The sequence below is a fragment of the Salarias fasciatus genome, chromosome 4 (assembly GCF_902148845.1).
Source record: "Salarias fasciatus chromosome 4, fSalaFa1.1, whole genome shotgun sequence".
NCBI lineage: Eukaryota > Metazoa > Chordata > Actinopteri > Blenniiformes > Blenniidae > Salarias > Salarias fasciatus.
Window position 1 is genome coordinate 11,799,254 of NC_043748.1, and position 22,064 is coordinate 11,821,317.

The 22,064-nt window shown below is 47.4% G+C and overlaps 2 protein-coding genes across 4 annotated transcripts in view; both read left to right on the forward strand.

Moving 5' to 3' along the window:
• Nucleotides 1–22,064, forward strand: part of proza (protein Z, vitamin K-dependent plasma glycoprotein a) — a 31,158-nt gene that overhangs the window by 5,809 nt on the left and 3,285 nt on the right. Inside the window, exon 10 of the mRNA XM_030089141.1 lies at nucleotides 21,925–21,931. The gene's annotated coding sequence lies outside the window, so the exon portion shown is untranslated. The remainder of the gene's footprint in view (nucleotides 1–21,924; nucleotides 21,932–22,064) is intronic.
• Nucleotides 8,967–20,659, forward strand: gprc5ba (G protein-coupled receptor, class C, group 5, member Ba). 3 transcript variants are annotated; one of them, XM_030089147.1, is made up of 4 exons: nucleotides 8,967–9,462; nucleotides 16,517–17,551; nucleotides 17,739–17,884; nucleotides 19,110–20,659. In XM_030089147.1, exons 2-4 carry the CDS (start codon nucleotides 16,519–16,521, stop codon nucleotides 19,152–19,154), a joined length of 1,224 nt encoding a protein of 407 aa, XP_029945007.1. In that variant the 5' UTR covers nucleotides 8,967–9,462; nucleotides 16,517–16,518; the 3' UTR covers nucleotides 19,155–20,659. The 3 variants fall into 3 exon arrangements, with proteins under 3 accessions (XP_029945007.1, XP_029945008.1, XP_029945009.1); XM_030089148.1 differs by having other exon boundaries at nucleotides 17,739–17,860; XM_030089149.1 differs by having other exon boundaries at nucleotides 8,974–9,060; nucleotides 16,690–17,551.

A 22,064-nucleotide genomic window follows, 5' to 3' on the forward strand; every position in this document is an offset into this window, starting at 1 on the left:
GGCATTTGGTTTCATTCCAGGCTGACACGCCTTCCTGGTGTTTGCATGTTCTCTTTGTACATTTGTGCTTTTTTTCCCCCCTATATGTTCTTTGATGGAGTGAATGTGGCTGTGTTTGTCGCTCTGTGTGTTTGCCTTGTGACGGAGCGGGTGGACGAAATCTTCTCTTCACCCACCGCCAGCTGGGACTGGCGCCAGACCCCCCGTGACCCCGAGTTGGCTCAGACAGTAGAGTAGATGGATGGATGATAGTAATTGCAATAACAAAGACAAATGGCTTCATCCTCCATTTAATTTGATGACAAATCCATATTTGTTGAGACAATTGATTTCGCACTGAACATATAGTGCCAATCGATGTTCGGCTGTTGGGCCTTGAACCGTTTTAAAATAAACAAGATCTAAAGACTCTAATCAGTTATCATGTTCTAGATGTAAACATTATCATGTTTTGTGTTATATTTATACTTTTATGTGTTCCTTTGGTTTGTTTTCATCATATTTGAGTGTATTTCTATGACGAGATGGAAATTCAGTTCAGTTCTCTTAATTAAATTGGATTGAACTGAACAAATAAATTAAAAAAAAAAGAAAAGAATGCAAACCGAACTGCATTATGCTTCGTTTGGATAGAACCAAACTCACAAATGAGAAAAGCGAGGCTCTAATCGAGCACTGATTCCCCCTGCTGCCTCATGCAGACTGTATTAGCTTGCTCTCGGTGTCGCATGCCCCTGCGTCGTCTGGCAACATTTTCCCACAGACCCGGGCCCTCGGCAGTCTTCTCACAGCCTCTCCTGGTGAAAAAGGCCAGGGCCGTGTCATGTAGGCAGCGAAAAGGAGAAGCGGGAGAGAATGGCGAAGAGACGCCGCGCAACAAAAAAAAAACCTGGCCTGCCACTTTTGATCGGGAGCCTGAAAAGGACGGCTCGGGAAAGCTGGGGCCCACGTTGGCTGTTGCCATGGCGCTCACCAAGGAGATGGCTCCTCGCTCCCAAAAATGGCCGTGCTGTTTTACTGGGCCGTCCAGTGGAGATTAATTTGAGTGGAGCTCCTTCCTTCCTGAGTCTGGTCTCACTCTCTGTTCCTGCCACTTCCATTTATACGACCAGGCTCACAAACACACACACACACACACACACACACACACACACACACACACACACACACACACACACATACACACACACTGAGCAAGGTGTAGTGGATCCTTATCTGCTCTGAGTCACTGAATTCGGTCGGTTAAATCTAATATTATTACTCACAAATGTGCAGGATGACGCAGGATGATTGCTGAGAGGCCAGATGAAACAGATGTGAGGAGAAGATGAGTGAAAGATGTTTGACAGACTGAGAGATAAAGAGCTGAGATGAAAAGATGCAAAAATCTCTTATGGATGAGGAGCGGCAACAAACCGCCAGACTTGGGACTTGAGATGTGAACATCGGAGACGAGCCGGTCCCTGTACGGACGGATTGATGGGCCCACAGTGTATTGGACTCGAACGCTGCAAGTCTCAGAGAGACATCAAAAGGACCATTACTGCTGGAGAGGAGTGAAAGCACTCAGTGTCAGAGCATTCACTCAACACAAATCAAATGCTATTATCACTGGACCAGATTGCCACAAACTGTTGATGTACTTAAAAGCCCCCACAGCGTGTGTGTGTGTGTGGTGTGTGTGTGTATACATCTGTCCAGTGTCCTACTAAATAAATAATCCTTAAGTCTCCCCAAAAACCCCCAAAAGGCTGCATGCTGGGTTCTCAAATCATGCATGAGTGGGTGTGTTTGTGTGTGTGTGTGTGTGTGTGTGTGTGTGTATCCCCTCAAGATAAATCATAATATTTTTAGGAGAAGGGAGTCTTTAAAGCACAGACTTGGTGGAGATGGTCTTGGATAAGGTCAGTTTCAGTTAACTAATATTGATGTGTGAGTGAAATAATTAAAGAACAAAGCAAAAGTCTTTAAAATGTAGCAAAATGGAGCGGAAATAAAGTGTGTGTGAGCACAAATAGGACACTAAACAGGGGTCACACTCATGTGGACAGTCCAAGAGTCCAAAAAGAGCAAAAATGCAGGGCGACAAATGTCCTTCCGTGTATGTGATATTTTTAAGTGCAAATATGTGGGTTTATTCCGAGGTTCTAAACAGGCTGGTGGGGTGTAAAACACGTACGTGCTTACTTAGGGGGCAACATCAAATGACAGACTTTGGGGGGGGATTATGTGTCTGTGTGGTGTCTGATTCCACACGGGGGGTGGGCGCTATATGTCTGACGGACGACGTGTGTAATGAGCTCTCTGCTATCAGTGAAGGCTTGTCCAGAAATCCCTTCTTTCCAAAATCCACGTCCCCAATCCTTTCTCTCTTCAGGACTCATCACAATTCTGTCCCGTCAGATTGGGGACTAAAGCTCCCCTCCCATTATACCCCCCCCATTCATCCACCTACCTATCCCCCAAACTCCCCCCACCAGCCCGACACCGTGGCTAACTCTGCCCCATGCCAGACACAGCGGCTTCTACTTGGTTGGGTAATTGTGCAGAAGGGTGGAGGTAACACAGGACCTCAAGAGGCTGCGGCTTGGGCTGGAAGAAGTAGCTGAAAAGAAAGAATGAGACAGGCTGTAGACTTTTATATAACTCTGCGGTCGCTTCTGGCCCGTTCCTGTTTGACAACACCAGTCAGCCGTGCTCTCAGCTTAGCGAGGCTGCGCTAAGCTCAGGTTTATGCTGAATGCATCAACATGCCGGCGTGTTCACAGCGATCGCGTTAATGTTAACATGACATGTCAATTTAAACTAATGCCACTAATGTAAATACTAAGAAAGATCCGCTGGTATCGTGACTAAAAGTCATCGCCATCACAGTGACAAAGCAGAATCAGCACATTGTTCAATAATGCAGATTCCTTCAGGAGCTGAGATTGGCAAACTGAAGTTATTCATTCTAGAACAACTTCCCCTGCAGTCTCAACTAAACGCATTCAGTTTGCTTTATCTCTCAGAGTTTGATCTGATGCATATTTGCTATGTATGTCCACTGGTCAGTGATCACTTCAGCTGTATGGCTAGTTTTTACATCTGATTCCCACGAACGATGCAACTGTGTTTCATTATGTAAAGTTAGATAAATGGAGTCACACCAATCAAGAAGATCTACTTCAGAGTGAGTTCAAAAAATAAACGGCTTCCTCTAACGGACACATGAACAAACCCAGGCTCAGTCCTCCAGATGGACTTCAAATACGCTGTGTCACTCATCAGTGGCAGCGACTGGACCATAGAGGGGGCAGGTAAATCCCAGGGTCGCCTTTATTCCACTGACCTTGCCCTGACCTAGTTAAATCCTGTTTACTGAAACAGAGACCTGAGGAGCAGACTGATGATCTGCAAGGCTTGAATTCAAATAAGACCATAACTGTGGTCTCTATAGGGAGCAGATATACTTGAAAAACTTGATAACAGATGAGCTTGTTTTAGAAATTCGTGCTATACTGCACGCACAGCATCTAGAACCAGCTTATCTACAGTAGGCTCTTTTAAACTGACCTGACACAAAGTTGACCTATAACATCAATCCTTCCTCTGGTTCAGCTACGCCACTTTAAAAGGTCGGAACCTTTGTGGGTTTTCAGGGTCTGGAACAGCCGGAGGGTCAATGTGGACAGACGAGGATTATCTGGCTCGCCAGCCGACTAGTGATCACTTCAACAGAGTTATCTCACAGTTTGAGAAGAGGGTTCGTCACTGAATTCACAAATGATCTGATCCAATCACTGGAGTTCAGAGGAAAATGGCCACCAGGGGTTTGCGTAAAGGCCACCATAAGATGTCAAACCATGTAGAACTTTGCAGCAGATGGACTCCGGCAGCAGGAAACCACACCAGGTGCTGCTCTGATCAGCTAAGAGCAGGAAACTGAGTCTACAGTTCACACAGGCACCGATCCATCCTGCCTCGCATCGACGGTTCAGACGGGTGGAGGCGTATTGCTGAGGGGGATTTGATATCATGCTTTAATCACCACAGTGTACCTTAGAAATGTTATTTTCTGTGTCCATCTCTTCAACACTCCAGTTGAGCGTCTTCTGATAGCTACTTCCAGCAGGATAAGCCGCCATATCAGAAGAATAGAAACCATTTCAAACGGGTTCGCTGTCCTACAATGACCTCTACCGTCTCCAGATCTCAAATGAGCGCCGGCGGGATACATAAATCCCTGGCGGTGTATCGGATACACCATCACAGCCGACACATGGGTGTGATGGTGTTATCCTTTCAATACGGACCAGAATCACTCAGGAAGAGTGAAAGCATCTCATTGAATTTTTGCCACAACGAATAAAATCTGCTCAGAAGGCGAAAGAGGTCCAACCCAGAAATAAGGTTTACCTAAAAGAGTGTCCGGTGAGTTCAGCATGAGGAGAGACTCACAATTAAATCACTCAACCGAAGTCACTTGAATTTTTTTTCATGATGTGTTGAAGCAGCCTTTCTAAGGAAGACTGAAAGGAATGGAAAGCAAATTAAAGTTGCTATGTGGTCGAAGTGAGTTTGACCAAAATACTCTACTTAGCAGACAGAGATCAGGCATGAGGAGATAAAATGAGTTTTTCTGTGAATTCAGGAATCAGACACAGCAGTAATGGTACAGTGGTGCGGTGGAGCAGTGGTTAGTGCTGTTTCCTCACAGCTGTGTTGTTATTTCTCTTCTTTTGTGGGTTAAATTTGGAACTGCTGATTCCTCCAAATATGGGAAGTAACAAAGACACTTCACATGATGTTTTAATGACAATTTTACTTTTATCCCTTGATTTGAACACAAATATGTTCACAGTAGAAATTGAGGAACGACTTTTAACTTAGAACTTTGTTAAAAGAAGAATCCTGATCTGTTTCATCTCTAATTATTAGGCTACTGAAACTAAAATATATCTCTTTGGTTTGGTTTTTAGATAATAAATGGATTATTTATTTTGTTACGTTTGCTTATTTCACTTACATTATTTTTCATTTGAGTATCTGCATCTTCATCTTCAGCTTCTTTTCTTGTTATTTATTATTTGCAATTTGATTACAGTTTTAGCTGTTTTTGTCATGATGGGTTTTTTTTTTTAATCTTTCTGTTAATGTGAGTCACAGTTTGCCTTTAAAGGACAATCATTTATTTTTATTTTTCCTGTTATCACTGTATAAATATCCACGTGACGCACTTCGAATTGGACCCACCTGCAGGAAAAGACTTCTATAAATAGAATTAGATTGATTGATATTTTTGTATAATTCAATATAGCATTAGGCATCACTGAGAAAAAAAAATCATTATTTTTACCTGCTACTTTTGGAAGCAAGAACATTTCAGGGCCTGTACTTCATTTACTAAAGTAAATAATTTGAAAAAAGGTATTTTAATTCATACAGGCATCTTTACTCTTCTTTTGCCCGTAGGGAGCTGGGATCAGCTGTTACACCCTCAGTAGACATTTTATTGTATTTTGCAACAGAAGGTATCATTAAAATTGGCTTTAAGTTGAGATTATAGTGATTTTTTTTGTTGGAATTGTTTAATTTTACAAAAAGTATAGATATTTTCCATCGTGTTTATACCACAACAAAGAAAACTTATAAAGTATGAGTTTAATGATTTTAATGAATTTAATTTATTCTGTCTCTGCTTCCCCTCCTCATGACTGATCGCTGTTCCCTGATGTCTTTCACCTGTTCCTGAGTGTGTGATTGTCGTCACCTGGTTCCTCGGGTTTATAAAAGGCCGTCCCGTTGTGTTCTGTTTGTCGGTCCGTCTGTGTTTTCTGCCCTCTCAAGATGAACTGAACTGTGTGTTTGCTCCTGAACCGAAATGTGTTTGACACTTCTGGTGCAGAAGATGTATGTTTGGTCGTCTGCTGACTCTGACTGAGCGCTGAGAGTGTTTGAATGTGATTTATCCCTCTGTCTAACTCCTGTCCAGGGTGTACCACGCCTATTATTCTGCATTAGCAGGGCGGTACTCAAAGCAAGTCCTTATGCTCTATCAGATGTAGAATCTATATGTTCACTGTCACATGATGAATGAATGGATTTCCAGATCGTTCAGGTGATATTTACTCCTCCGTTGCTATCACACTCCACATCCTCAGTCCCTGTTGGAGACGCTGCCGTCTGTGAAATGGGACGGGTGTCGGGAATCAAAGTGCTTTTTAAAATTAGACTCTCTTCCTGCTAATTTTGGACACCTGCATCCTGTCATAGTTAATACATCCTGTTGGGTCAGAGGCACTCCTTCTGATGCTTGTCGCTGGAAACAGATGCGGCGTGCCGTCTGTGTGTCAGCCGCCCCCGCTGTCGCTGTGCGGTTTGTTGTTCGGAGGCAAGCGAGGCCTTGACACGATGAGGCAACCTCCGGGCAGCGCCGGGGCATGCAGTGAAGGAAGGATGAGAGAGGGGGAAGCAAAGAATGTAAACACACAGGCATGTGAAGGCTGTGGATTCTGTATATTGAATAAAGTATGTTTTTCCAAAAGGGACGTGACTGCTCCTGTCTTGCTGTGATACGAGACACCTCAGCTACATGTACTGTCCTCGTAAAGGGACGGCGAGTCATCGGGCAGAGCCAAAGTTAGTCCAGAACCTGTCTGTGAAGTTATATTAGTCATGGACTGAGACTTACACACGCTCACATGGAGCCAGGACCTCGTCACCCTCTATAAATACGAAGGCAGAAGCTCTCCGCTGACAGCTTTCATCTGAGGTCCAGGCTGACACTCTCACTGTACTGGAGATTTAAGTCTAGATATCACATTACAGGCTGAGTTGGCTCAGATCAACACACAGCCAAACTGAAACTGTGTTCTTAAACCACAAAAACGACAAAAATATTTCCCAGTAGATTAAACTTAATACACGATTCAACCCTTTTATTTGTTTTCATTATTGGCTATAGAGCTGACAGTAACACAAATCAAAGGGTCACTAAATGTGAGGATTTTTCAAAAGATCATAATTCAGCCGCAGTTTGTCTTACACACACAAAACACATCAATCGGGCCACTTTGTCCTGCAGCACAAAGTCTATTGCCCCTGTCCTGCACCACATTCAGTAATTACACGGTAATAAACCTGTTAATTACCCTATTAATTTAATCTGATGAGGTATTCTCATGGGAATATTCCTCCATTACCCTTTATTGTGATTAACCGTGAGAGTTTCCTGTTCTCGTCACAAAGCTCTCGTAAAGACGGCCAGAATGAGGATGTTGCTGATGAATTACCGCGGGGTGCCTGTCTGCTGATAGCGAGGCGAGAGGACCATTAATCTCCTCAGTCGTCCTTACCCAGCAGTGACCCCTCCTCCTCATCCTCATCCTCTTCCTCCACCCCCTCTTCTCATGCTGTCACTCTCCCGGCCTGCACCTGTCAGATTAGTCTCACATCCTCAGCTGCCACTCCATATGATACGCCTCCTCGCTGCCCACGGCCTGCACGTCCTGTCTCTACCTCCACCTCCAAACGCTGCTCTCAAGAAGGGGAAAGTGGGAGAGGCAATGAGTAGACAGACTGAATTGTGCACGTGGATCAGGTGTGAGTGTCATGGCTGCCATAGGTTCTCGAGAACCTATGGCAGAAACTGCAGTGAGGTTTTGAAAAGATGTGCAAAATAATAACATTAATAATATAGAGCAAAAGCAATACAGTTAAAATGTTTAAAAAAATTAGTTTTCAGGGCTTTGAAGGTGTTGGAGTTGGGTTAGCAGCTGAGAAGGTCCTCAGGTCTTGGCCTAGGCGCGTATAGAGTGTGTATTTGTGTGTGTATTTGTGTGTGTTTGTGTCATGAGTTACTCTGGAAAATCTTCCTGCTAGATGGACTGGAGCAGCTGAGGCAACAACCATGTGATGTGAGTGAGAAATAATAGGCATCACAGCAGTTTGTGGTAGTGTGAAGATCTCATGAATAACAAGAGGAACACAGGAAGTGTGGCTGGGTTACTTTCAAAATAAAAGCTCACTCTTTAATGGCTACACTAAAGTGAAGTTGGAGGCAAAAAACTAACAAAGCTCATAAAGTGAAACAACAGCAGGCTCATTTTGCACCATTTTCAGGTGTTACATGAATTCATGCAGGATCATCTGGAGAAAAACAAGAGCTGTGGCCTGAACATCATCTGTCCTCTCATAGAGGCAAACCATTGAGTCCAATATCCATCCATCCATCCATCACCAGGTCACCAGTCCATCACAGGGCAAATACAGAGAGACACACACACACACACACACTCACATCCACACCTAGAGGGCAATTTAGGGTCACCAATTAATGCATGTTTTTTTTGGACAGTGGGAGAAAACCAGAGCATCCAGACACATATGTCAATTTGAGTCCACTGCTTTGTCCATTTTCCCAGGAATATTCTGCTTCCGATCACGCCTCCCAGTACAGACCAGTCAGGAGCTTTATTTTGAAAGACGCAGCCGGATGCTGGATCGGAGTGGATCACCTTGACGCGTGTCTCCGTGTGTTGTTTGACTCGGTGCGGTCCGCATAAGTAAAACAGGACTTCACCAGAGGGGTAAAACAGAGCAGCACTAATAGGGTCCAAACCGTGCGCGCAGTTTGTGCCGTTGACATGAAGACAGCGGATTTTAGGAGGGTGTGTGTCAGTGTGTGTTTATGTGTGAGCGCGAGCCGCACGCGCTGCCCCTGATTTAATGGAATTCCAGGAGACAATTTATCCCCGCAAAACAGCGTAAAGTGAGGGAGGATCCAGGAGCGACCGCCGCGGCTGTGGAGGCTCTGTCCAGGGAGCTGTCACTTTCTCCGTGCGTGCGCACACGTGCGGGTGCGCAGCGGGATTATCATTACGCACGTTATGCGGAGCGCAGTTTTGGGTGATGCGCTCAGTCGGCAGCGGAGCGGCGAGGAGCGCCTGAGCGTCGACCGGGACATTTAGCGCCACGTTCAGTGGTGGGGGGGGGAATCCGCAGGTTATGGGGGCGCAGATTTTGCGCATCGCAGGATTTCCACGCGCCGTGTGTTTTATTTATTTTGGCGAGGGCTCCGTCGCTGCGGCTGCAGAGAGAAAGTCAAAGATGCGCACCGCCGAACAAAGGATTTAGATTGGAAACGATAAAGAAAACCCTCCATATTTTTAATCCTTGCACCCCGTTGCGTGTTTTTTTTTTTCTTCCCTCCCCTCCTCTCTGTGGACTTACATCCATGCCCTGTCTGACGGGCTGAATAACCGGGGCTCCGGCGGCTCGTAACCCGGAGCAGGAGGAATCATCTGGGCTCATCGCGCACTTGTCCATGTGGATGGAGACAGAACACGCAAACCCAACGAGCGGAGCTCATTCCGACATGTGACATTTTTATATCTCTGCCGCCTATCAAAACCAACTACTGTGCATCCGTCTTTTTTTTTTTTTTTTTTTTCTAGCTCTCATCTGTTTACATCGATCAAGGTACGTGCTGCTCAGAGAATACTGATTAACCCAAACCAGGGGCAGTGGGGGGAGAGTGCTGTCCTTTTGGAAATAATGTGCCACTGTATGGCTGCAAATCCCACATGGGGTGGGGGAAACCACGGCTCGTTTGAAAGCATGTTGTGTCCATGATTGTTAAAAGAAAAAAGCTGTTTTGGGGGGGTTTAGTCGCCACTGAGGTGGAGGTTGCATCGCAGGCAGCCCTGATGGGAGAGAGGCAACGTCGATGCGCCAAATGCATAGGTGTGTGAAGCGGGGAGGGCACACGGTGTTACAGACACGTTGCAGAATTATACATTTACGCACAGAGCTTGGCACATGGCCCTGACCTCCAGGGTCATTTGACAAGCCGTGATGGTGGATGGATTTTGGATCTGTGTGAAACTGACGCCTTTTTTTTCCCACGAGGATAAAAAAAACAACTAAAAAAAAAAAAAAAAAAAAGGTTGGATCTCATTCAGTGGCCGCGCCTCCATTTCTATCCCAGAATACTCTGCTATATTTCAGGAGTGTCAATCACTTCTCCATCCTTTAGTTTGGAGGTTAGATGTCATTCTTTATTTTAGGATCACACACACATACACACACACCTCAGTAACAATGGTCCCCTCAAACAAACACACTCTTCTGGAACCCCCCAGGGACCCTCCCATGTGGCCTGTATTGTTAAGAGAGGGGGTGTGCTGAAAAAAAAGAAAAGAAAAAAAAAGAGCATTCTCTAAATGTGTGTTTGCATTAAGCTGCTCCTTAGGTCAGCTAAAACCAAGGGTGTCCCCCTTTAGAAGACGCGTTTCTCCCACGCCAGACTCATAAACAGGACCAGACCTCCATAGGTTGCTTAACGTGTCCTGAAATCGCGGTTAAATGCCCACTTGGGTGTCATTTTATGAAGGAAGCTTGTATGTAAATGGCTGTCAGTGCATGAACTCACTTAGAGTTGGTCAATAAATAGATGAAACACACACTCCAGGCTACTGGATTCATGTTCCCTGAAAGCTCCTGCTCCTATTTTGGAGTCTTCTGATTTCCATCACGGATCAGTATTGAGAAGAGAGGAGCTGTTTATTCTCTGACTCCGCATTTCTGAGTTAGTAAGCTTCCTCCTGGGAAAAGATGGGACTTGTCATCTGGGCTCATGCCATATGTACCTTGTTTGGATGATTGTGTGTTTTGTGTGTGTGTGTGTGTGTGTGTGTGTGTGTGTGTGTGTGTGTGTGTGTGTGTGTGTGTGTGTGGAGCCACGTATACACGACACACATGAGTGTGCAGTTGTCACATACATGGGAACTTCCCTGCTTCTCTTTTCATATGTGCATTTATATTCATGCACCCACGCCTCCTCCCTGTGCACAGACACAACATGCACACACACACACACACACACACACACACACACATGCTCCAGGCGCGAGGCTCGCTCCAATTCTTCCTCTGCACATCCGGCTGTTCCTCGTTTTCTCCTGCTCCTCTGATCACAATCACGCTCGCTAACCGAATCTGATCTCCCCGGGCTCCTGCGATCTGCCCCCCTCCCCAATCTGCCCCGGCCCTCACTCCGTCTGTAATGGAAGATGCTTGTTCATATCAGAGCTGGACCGCATGACACCGGAGCCCCGGCTCTGCTCTCGGGGACATTTGGGGGGTATTTTTTTTGGATGCCTTCACATCTGACTGGTCACCTCCTCCTTGTTATCGATGTTTCAGGGGGAAAAAAAGGGAAGAGGGAGTAAAGGGAGGCGAGCGAGGGTCGAGATTAAACATTGGCACTGTTAATTGCCAACTCAATTAGCATACGGTCTTGCTGTGAGCCCAGTCACATGGTAATGAGGCCTAATTAGGGTGGCCGGAGATGTCTGAAGAGGCTGAGGAGAATACTTCCACTGTCGGTTTCTTCATTGTGGTACCCGGGAGGTTGGAGCGCTGAATGGACCTCCTCATCTTTAGTCCTGCCTTTCAGCATTTTCTTCATTTGTTTTGTCCAAATTCTCTTTTCTGTTCCCAAAAAAACACCGTTCATCCAACTCCTCCTCAATATTTCAGCACCCATCACTCGTCATATCCACTGCATCTCTTCCCCTCTTCTCTTCTCTTCTCTTCACACTTATATTCCCATGTTACCTCATCTGTCACTAACAGCTGTGACGGGGAAGTGAGGCCACCCTGGAGGCTAGAAATGTAGAGATTTGCAACAAACTGAAAGAGATTTGGTGGTTGGGTGGATTTCGTGGATCAGAAACATCTGCTGAATTAATTTCTGTACATTTCTTTAGAGCAAATGTGTCTGAGAGTCAGGAAACATCCAAGCCAGGAACATTCATAGGATCCCAGTGAGCACAGCTCTTCATTTTATTAACTTTGTACCTGAAATGTAAGGTTAGATTTGGGTTTCCAACACAACCTGAAAGCACTGCTGAGAGGTGTTCTTAGTAAAGTTATAAGTTCAAGGATTCCAACATGCCTCATGGGAAAGTGTCCTTGAGCAAAGCAGAAAGCTCCTCTGTCCACAGTCACCCCATTTATTTTAAAGACACATTCTGTTTTTCTGGATTTCATCTCACTTTTTTTGCAATTGAACAACAAAATAATAGTTAGCAAACTTCTCCAGAAGTCATGTTCACCTTGTTATTGTGAGACTTCAGTTGTTTCTGGATGTTGATGCACTGATGAGAGCATTCAACAAATATGCTCTTCATGGTTTTATATGATTAATTTTCTGTGAAGTAACTCTTTAAGGAAACAAAATTCCTGCATCAGTGACACCAACTTTTATTTTGGTAATCTGTGCTCATAGCAGTAAACTGGAAACAGAAGCAGGAGTTCAGTAAATCTGACATTTTCAGCCTTTAAATAACCATCCTGTTAATGTTCTCCCTTGTACCCTTTTTATGGACTCTGTCTACAAAAAAACAACCATAAAGGTTAGAGTGGTTGGTGAGATATTCAGATCTTTATTACTTCTGTTGGAGCGAATCCATTTGTTTAATGCGGCGTCTTAATGAAGACGGTGGCGTCACAAGCAAAAATATTCCAGTGCTCTGTGTATCCGCGCCTGTCTGCAGGATCAAGACGTTTGTCACCACACACCTGCAGACCATTCTCCCCTCTCACAGGCAGGCATGCACTCCACGGTACTCAAAATAGTCGGAACAGTTGGAGGAAAAAATGAGAACTCAAAGGAGTCGTCAAAACGCAATAATAATCCCAATTATCACCACAGTAATTAGACGGCATCTGGTTGTGCGCTGGCTCTGATAATTATAGGAGCTTGTAATTGTACAGGACGGCCTGCTACACCCCCCCCCCCCCCCCCCCCCCAACCTATCCAGTGCGTATCCAGCCTGGAGCAGGGTCTGAATGACTGCAGTGCTGCACATTTGCACTCTCACGCTTGTTTCCCCGTTGTGCGTTGACGGCGGCGGCATCAGGAATGCGCGCTGCATATTTTTTCCACATTCGGCTCCGTGTCAGAATGCGTTGGCTTTACAGACGCGTGCATAATACATGCCACCGAGATGAATGTTACATTTACATGTAAATAGAGGCAACACATACGGGCACGGTGCCAACGTGTGAGTGTGTGTGTGTGTGTGTAACATGCAGCACCGATTGCATGCAACACTGCTACTTGCAGCATAGAAAACTCAGATGGGCTTGAGGAGTGCCAGGAGGCTGCTTGGCACCGAGGAACATGATGCCTGAGAAACAGCAGCCATGCAGCAGAACTCCTGGATCCTTCCCCTGGTTACATAAGATACACAGCAAGAAAGAGAGGCAAGGGGCGGGGAGGGGAGGGGAGGGGGGCACAGGGAAGGAAGGAAAAGATGCCAAAATGGAAGGAAAAGGGGCGGGATTAGGATTAGACGGTGAGAGTGAAAAGATAAAATGTGAGGATTCGAGGTGTGTGCGGCGGATCCCTTTATAGCACTTGTATGGCGGCGGCCGCGGAGGGCTGACACCGCTCCGGCTGCTCCGGAGTGGAGGGGGCACCGAGATCCAGCAGAACGGGGGATTTTAAATGGAGGGGAGGACAGAAATGGCTGCATGGAGCGGCAGTGACAGAGAGGGAAACATGTCTAGAAAGATAGAGGGGAGGGGAGGATGAGACGGCGGCAGCATCCTTGTGCTGCACAAAGCAGAAGGCCAGAGGCTCGCTTGCCCTCTCTCTCTCTCTCTCTGTTCACACAGTTCATTTCAGCATGCAGGAAAGACGAGGACTTGTGAGCATCCGTGCTATAGGTGTGTGACATGCAGCGTATGTATGGGGGCTTTTGCACGTACATGCGATCGCGCGTGCACGGCCCTCCGTGCGCGTCCTTTCGGCTTTCCAGTTCACCAGTGTCAGAACGCAGCCAGAGCAACCATCTGCGCGAGAGTGAGCGGCTGGGTGAGAGGGTGAGCGAGTCAAAAAGTCACCAGCGTGCAGAACATGAGCTCCAGTGAGCCCGCACTCGCTTCGTGACAAAGACTGTGGCAAAAAAAAAAGAAAAACAAAGCACACACAGAGAGGAGCAGCTTGCTCAGCTTGTGGAGGATAAGTCACTGAGTGCTTCACTCTTTGTTTCCTCTCTCTTTTGTAGTTCAGAGATGGGCTGTAACGCGGATATCTTGGGTTTGGAGGAAAGACAGCGCTATGGGGGATGCATGACTTTATCAGCGGTGTTTTTGTGTCGCATGTCATTGTCAGGTGTTTGTGTCTGTGTGTAAAGGAGCTTTGGTGACTCATCCCTCTGTAAGCGCTGATTGATGTTAAAGTAGACCAGTAATCACCAGCGGCGGTGAGCTGCTGCAGCAAATAAAGGAGAAGACAACAGGAAATAACAGCAGGAAATGAGGGAGTGAGGAATCTTCGTAATGAGGAGGTGTGAGGAAGAATTTTGGAGGGTGTGAGTCTCGGAGGGTTACATAAAAGAGCTCCAAGCTCTTGAATATGCACAAAACATATATGCACGCATGCATCTTTTACTAGGAAATCCTCTGGAGACTCCAAGAAATGAATAATCATATTTTTCTGTTGTAAACAAGTGTTGTCTTTTAAAATGTTTTCAAGATGGATATGAGCACAGAGAGATGAAAGGCTATTGAATAAATAGACCAATGTTTTGGGCAAATGTGTGTTTACATGAAACCAAGAATGAAAATAAACCTACTAATAACAATTCTTTATGGCAAGTTGCCATAAAAAGAAAAAAAAAAAAAGCAAATTATGCTTCTGTAGATTGTTTCTTTTTACAGTGTTTTCATTATATCCCTTTCAGTTTAATGAAAAATCTCTTGGACAAACTATTGCTAACATGACGCCTCAACCCAGAAACAAGAGGATGAAAGAAACGCTGAAACGTCACCTTCTAAGCTCATATTTTAAACCCATTAAAAAGCATGTGACTTCATGTTTATCAAACCTCTATAAATAGACTTCTTCGTCGGTATACAGCCATGTTTCTGGCCACATGACGATATGATTGTAACATCTCTCAGTTAAACCGTGCAAGATGTTGAACTCAGGAAGGAAACTGGAGTATCGGTAGAAAATTTGTGCATTTTCAGGGAGAAGATCCGAACAGAAAGGCCCCCTCTACTGTGATGCTGGACAGCTAATCAGATTACTAGAAGTTTCTATAAACCCCCACAGAGCGATAGGACCTAAACAAAATTAAGGTCTCAGTGCTTTATCAAGTGAACCCATTCATACATTTTCCTATATTTTGCTGTTGATCGGCCGCATCTCTTTTCCCGTGCTCCGTCTAATAACATACATCAGACTATCGCAGCTACTTCTCCCCGCTGCAGTCTGCCTGATTTAATGAGCAGCACGCCAAGCAGACCGATGTTTATGCGAACCTGGGTTTCTCCCCGTCTGCCGGACCATGTGACTCACTGGTGTGGAGGGAGAATATGACGCTGTGGATATTCAGTGTCCTTTATGCGGTATGTAAATATTGTGGTCCGGTCTATTTGCGGGACGCTCCGAGACTTTTGACGTCAAACTTATTCGCAGGACTAATGTTCCCCGAAATAAACAGTCCAGCGTTGCGGCGCGGCGCGGACAGAAAGGTGCATTGTGGGAGCTGATTGTTTAACACGCTAATGTGAGAGCCGGCTTGGAAGGCATTTCAGAAAGCTTTGTGACAGGAGCCTGGCAGGAAGATTGCTTTGTGTGTATGTGTGTTATTGTGGGGCCTTTAAATACAGATCGACCCCCCCCCCCCCCATGAAACACGCAGCCTGTCAGGAGAAACGACAGCACTGATCATCCCTGCAAAGCCCTCAATGAAACAAAACATGCATTTTTCTGTTTTTTGTGTGTGTATCTGTGTGTGTGTGTGACAGCTGTGATGAATAAAGAAAAAGGTAGAGTCAGACAGCATTGATTTTGCACCACACTGCTGTTTTTCTTTTTCTTTTTTTTTTTTCCCTGGGACACTTTCAAAAGCACACGACTGCTCGTACTCGCGCTCGAGGCGCTGTGTATTTGTGTGCAGTGTATTATGTGTTTGTCTCACAACTTGCTGGATGCCCTCAGATGTCTGATCGTGAGTGGATCTGCTTGTACGCGCCACTTCCTCTCCCTGTTCCATGAAAATATGCATGATGCTGCAGCTCACCTGTCTGGCTGGTTCCGCTGAGCGAGCTGCCCGGGACGCTGGCGGCCCGACGGCTCGTCTGGGTTTTACAGCCATCGTTTGCATCGGTGTTTCTAAAGTGAAACTGTTTTCAGCATCATAAAATCTTCAGAGGTTTACGGAGGGTTTTAGGGCTGTAGGCCTTTATTGGCAACACAGGATGTGTTTTACTGTGTTTTCAAAGGCGTCAGTCATTCACCCTGCGTGGACCACTGTCCTTTGTTTTCTTTCTAAAACACAGCGGCGGCTGATTGTTTCTATTGTCACGCAGAGAGATGATTGCTGTGGGATTGACTGACTGCTGAAGCTCTCCAAATGTTTCTGACCAGGATGACTCACTGTATTCTCCCTTTCTCTCTCTCTCTGTTCCCCCTCGTTGCCCCTCTCTGCCTTCCCTCCTATTGATTTCTCAGAGATGGCCTTCCAAGCAGTTTTCCTACTGATGCTGCTGGCTGTTGCGCGTCGGGCCAGCAGTCAAAACGTCGACGACCCTCAGTCCAGTCTCCCGAGAGGCTGCGGCTGGGGGCTGGTGCGCCCCTACACCCTGCTCTGCGACCTGGACTCTATATGGGGAGTGGCCGTTGAGTCCGTCGCCGCCGGCGGGGCGCTGGCCGCCATCCTGCTCGCTCTCGTCCTGCTGTGCCGTTTGCGCCACATCAGCGAGGCCGAGAAGCGCAGCGGCGTGGGACCCATCCTCCTGCTGCTCCTCGGCATCCTGGGCCTGTTCGGCCTGAGCTTCGCGTACCTGATCGAGCAGGACGAGTCGCTGTGCCTGCTCCGCCGGGCCTTGTGGGGCCTTCTCTTCGCCGTCTGCTTCTCCTGCTTGCTCGTCCAGGGCGTCCGTCTGCGCAGGCTGGGCCGGGAGCGGCGGAGCCCGGGGGGCTGCGCCCTGACGGGCCTGGCGCTGGGTCTGAGCGCCGTGCAGGGCATCATAGCGGCGGAGTGGCTGCTTCTCACCGTGTTGCGGGAGAGGAGAGCCGCCTGCCAGTACCTGCCTCTGGACTTCTCGCTGGCCTGCAGCTACGTGCTCGCCCTCCTGCTAGCCGCGCTGACTGCCGCCTCGCTGGCCCTGTGCGGGAAGACCCGCCAGTGGCGCTGCAACGCCATCTGGCTGCTGGTGACCTGCCTGATGTCGCTGCTGCTGTGGGTGGCCTGGGTGGGCTTCTACCTGTACGGCAACGCGTGGCTCGGCAGGTCTCCGGACTGGAACGACCCCGCGCTGGCGATCGCCCTGGTGGCTCAGGGCTGGCTGCTGCTCATCTTCCACGCCATTCCCGAATCCCACATCTGCCTAAAGCCGCCGCCGCAGCCCACCGCGCCGGACTACTTCGACACGTCTCAGAATTCAACGCGGATGAGAGAGACGAGCTTCGACGAGGACATCCCTCTGTCTCACAGGCAGTTCGTGGAGAACCAGGGTTACGGATACAACGACGAGAACACTGCAGGTACGGCAAAAATCCGGACAGGCGTAATTTGTGTGGACAGATAGAACACCTGAAATGATTTGCCTGCCCAGCAAGAAGCACGTAGAGGAGGAATTTTTGCCGTGAAGTGTTTCTTTATCCAAGAGAGGACAGGGATCACTGTGAGTCACGGTGAATAATCTCTTCGCCTCCGTCTCTTCCGTGCCAGGCTTGAGAAGCGGCGGCGGTGCCGGGCAACACAGCGGCAACACCGGCGCCAGGCCAAGCGCTCCTTTCCGCAGCAACGTCTACCAGCCCACCGAGATGACCATGATCCTGAACGGGGGAGCGGTGAGTACATCCTCCCAGTCACAGGTACATGCCGCTTACTCGCCGCTCTCTCATTCAACCCGCTCCGACAGGACTGCATGCACATCCGTGCGTTCCGGACCATAAGCCATTTGCACAAGAATGAGGGAGAGGTGTGAGTTGTGTGTGCATGCTCACGTGCTGGGGCCGGTTGTATTTTGTGGGCCACGTGCGCGGGTGGGTCTGTCACAAATGGTCACTCATCTGACATTGATTCGTGTTTGGACGGCTGTGAGCGAGCGTCCGTGTGCTGCTGTGTGTGAATAACCTGCGAGTGTTATCTGTTGGCCGGGTGATGCGATTATCAGCCGCGCTCTTCATCACGCAGGATGAACGGCCATAGGTGACCTGCTTTCCGGTCCCTGCGCTTCGCATTCCCCTGCTCACATAGCGCAGGATTCTAAAAACCCGAAAGTTACGACTCCCTCAGTTGTACCGATTTAGCCGACAAAAGAAGCGTCGACACTTCCTTAAGCAGCTTTGCATAAAATAGTGTTACCTCGCAAGAACAGTGTGTTTGTGCATCTGGCTGGCAGCCAGCCGCAATTTATTTTCATAACATGCTTAAAAGATGCTCAAAGAGAGGTGCTCTCGTAAGCCGCGAAATGTAACCAGAAGGAAGTTCAGTTTTTTAACAGCGTTTCAAAAGACAAAAATCATGCAAAACGCATCAAAACATGGAAAAGAAAGGATGAAAGAGTAAACCAGATTATGGTTTCAGGATCTAAGACTAAGCTAACAAAAGAGTTTGACATTTCAAGAGATAGGCATAGTCACTATCTTGCAGAGAGATGAGGAATCAATACCACCCACTAGACTGGAAACTAAATATGTAGCGGCTGCCAGCAGATAGTTTAGCTGAGCAGAAAGTAGATAGAGAGGCAGTTTGCCGCGCCGCGTGACTTTAACAGATCAAATCAGTGCTTACTAATTACAAGCAATTAGCGGCAGCCAGGCTTCAGTCTTGCTATGCAGACGTGACCGTCGTTTTTGGTTATTTTGACTATTTATCAAAAAATAAAAATGTGAAACTCAATGGTGTCGTCCCCAAAATGTCAAACATTGGGAATTAGCGGTGTTGTATCCGGATAGCCACTGAAAGTTGAATGAGAAAAGGTTTTGTGCGACTGCTGTGTGCGTGCACTGTGCGTGCGTGTGTCTGTGTGTGTGTGTGTGTGTGTGATTCCAACCCACTCTTAATCATTTACAGTCTTCTATCTTCTACCCACAGGTGCCCTCTGCCCCTCCCACCTACACCGGGAGGCAGCTGTGGTGAGGCCGAGGACTGGATTGAGGATGTGTGATAGAAAATAAAGCGAAGAGGATGGAGAGGGTGAGGAGGGTGAGGAGGGAGGGGTCCCGGGACGACGGAGCCTGTCCAGCCGGATTGGACTTACAGCACAGATGCCTGCAGGGCCTCGCCACTCCGTGTACAGACTCCAACACTGACTGCGTGCCAATTAAGTATTGAGTGAGTGTGAGTGAGACCGAGAGACGGCGGCGCATGGAGGACAGAGCTGAAGCTTCTCTTGCACATGAAGAGTTAACAATGAAACACGACCAGCAAGTAGCAAAACAAACAAAAAGCACCGAAAACATCCAGACGCAGCACTCCTGTTTTTTCGGTCTGATTTGCTCCTCTGACTCCTCAAGCTCTGTAGGCATCCTGAAAAACTGTGAATTCTCCTTCTTTTTTTCTCTCCTGCTCTGCCTCCGGTTGTGTCAGGCAGGATGTCTTTTCTGCTGCTCCTCACAATGCTGGCGCTCAAGTGGAAACATTTGGCTCTGTCCTCCATCCGTCCGTCCATCCATCCATCCATCCATCCATCCACAGTGTAGGTGAAGACAGAGCACATGGGCGACTGTACAGCTCCAGCACCGCCCTCGTAAAAAAACAATCCAGCCTCTGTGGGTGTATATGTGCAGTACACGAGGAGGAAAGAGTGTGTGTGTGTGTGTGTGTGTGTGTGTGTGTGTGTGTGTGTGTGTGTGTGTATGTGTGTGTGTGTGTGTGTGTGTGTGTGTGTGTGTGTGTGTGTGTGTGTGCTTTTTCCCACAGCTCTCCGGCTCCAGCAGACTGTTACCCCCGGCCTCTCCTCCCTCCCTCTCCCTCTCCGTCCCGCTCTGCGTTTCCCTGCACCGTCTGTGAATACGACACACAACCCCCCCTCTCACCTCGCGTCGTCATCCCACCAACCTGCATGGACACTTTGCAAAACACAAACTGCAAGGCCCGGGAGCTCCGGGCGGCAGAGAGGCAGGACATTCACCTGAGCGGAGGTTCTCACAAAGCTGCTAATGAACTGCTGTTAGACCCCGGACGGAGCGGAGTGAGGGCCGTGATTGGACGAGGGGGGGCGTCGGTCGTCGGCGAGGAGGCGCCGCTCGGTGAATCTAGGTCAGACCGCTGTGCTCTCCCACATCTTCGGCGGCGGCGGCGGCGGCGGCCACTGGCGGTTTGAACCAGCCAAGAGAAACTGTCACTTTGTATCAGCAGGAAACAGAGCGAGGAAATGAAATGGTCTCTCGTTCCGAGTTCCTCCATCTGTGTTTTAGTGTGCGTTCGTGAGTGTTGTGATTTCACAAGTGTTGGCTGGGAAAAAAAAAACAAAAAAAACAAAGTCCAAGTTGCGCTCTGGTGCTAAATATTCCTCCACACGAGTCTCCAGCGATGCACAGAACTACAGAAACAAACACTGATGGAGACGCATTTGTCAAACTGTGAGTGACAGACTATTTATAGGGCTGCGGCTGGCGAGTGGAGATATCCTGGAGCCTTAGGAAGATCAGATTTACAGTGTGAGGGAGAAAGAGGAAGATCAAATATAGGTGGAGCAGACAGGAGGGGGGGGCAGAGGAAGGAGGAAGCCGGGGAAGTCGGCAGCGATTGTCAAATCTCTGACTTCCTTCAGCCGCCGGTCTGTGTGAGAAGAAACGCTCACCGCTTCGTCTGTGTGTGTTTGTGTGATGTGGAGGCGGCCGTGTTGCCCTGTTGTCTTCTTTATCTGGCAAAGTGTGGCTCCCTCCCTTCCTCCTCCTCCTCCTCGTCTTCGTGCTCCTGCTGTCTCTCTGTGGTCAGCTATAGCTCAAGTCCCCGTGCCAAGAAGGACTCTGGTTTCATTGGAGTCTCCGTTTCACGCTCTGTTCCTTCATCTTGACACCGGCTCTCTCTCTCGCTGGAGAAGCTGTGTACATAGTAGTGCTGTAAAGCTTTGCTTGCTTGTTTACTTTATTTCTCATATACTTTTTTTTTTAACTGTAGGCTGAATTTGACCAGTGACACACTGGATAACTGACCACTGCAAATTGTTTTCTCTTTATTTTGAATGGTTTGCTTTGTGCTCATATATTTGCCTGTTGTTACTTTATGCTTCTATTTTTTTTAATCCAGCATATTGAAATTGTTTTGCCAACACTAGATATGCTTCTCTTGTTTTGTTTTGTTTTTTTGGGGGGGATTAATGTTCGAGGATATTCTGTGAGTTGCCATTTCTGTTGGTTGTACCTTCTACTCTCAGCCGAGACAGCGGGCCACTCTTTGCTGTTACGGGAATACAAACACGCGATTATTTCGACATTTTCTGAAAATCAACGATGGCTGTGAATAATTGTGGCACTCATACTGATTTTATCTGTGATCATTTAGGGATAACTTTAAGAAAATAAGCAGGGAGGGCAGGATAAACTAACTACAAACTCACCTATCGTCAGTCTGGTGACCCTTGATCTCAACTAAGAAAAGATGTGGGGGGGGGGTCAACCTTTGACTGCTGCTGTATGTTTATGTCTTACACACTGGCTTTTTCTAAAATAGGACTGGTACTTGCAGGCCAGCTTCATGCCCAAAGACAGCTTGTCCCCCGACGCCGGGCTCTGTTTGGGCCGATCCTGGTCACGGGCCTCAGATCCACGCGAGAAGGACTGTCCTCAGGGTTTCTGGACGGTCGGCAGTGGAAGTGTCAGAGCTGAGGGGGGAACTTTCAAGTCTTGTGATGTTTTCACTCAATGTGGAGTACATAAAAAAAAAATAATAACATGATGTGACTTCGTAGATTTTGCACTCGTCGACTACCTATCTGTGCATGCTTATCACCATTTCTACATATAAGACCTTTCTCAGATGTACTTTTGAATACTAACTATTTATGTAAAGGTCATGTGACAGCAATCATAATTTCCGTGTATA

Bases quoted from the DNA above. Each gene is read 5' to 3' on its own strand.
- gprc5ba (XM_030089147.1), top strand. From the start codon at position 16,519: ATGGCCTTCCAAGCAGTTTTCCTACTGATGCTGCTGGCTGTTGCGCGT. The intron at 17,552-17,738 runs GTACGGCAAAAA...CTTCCGTGCCAG, and splicing joins CAACGACGAGAACACTGCAG to GCTTGAGAAGCGGCGGCGGT. The intron at 17,885-19,109 runs GTACATGCCGCT...TTCTACCCACAG, and splicing joins GTACATCCTCCCAGTCACAG to GTGCCCTCTGCCCCTCCCAC.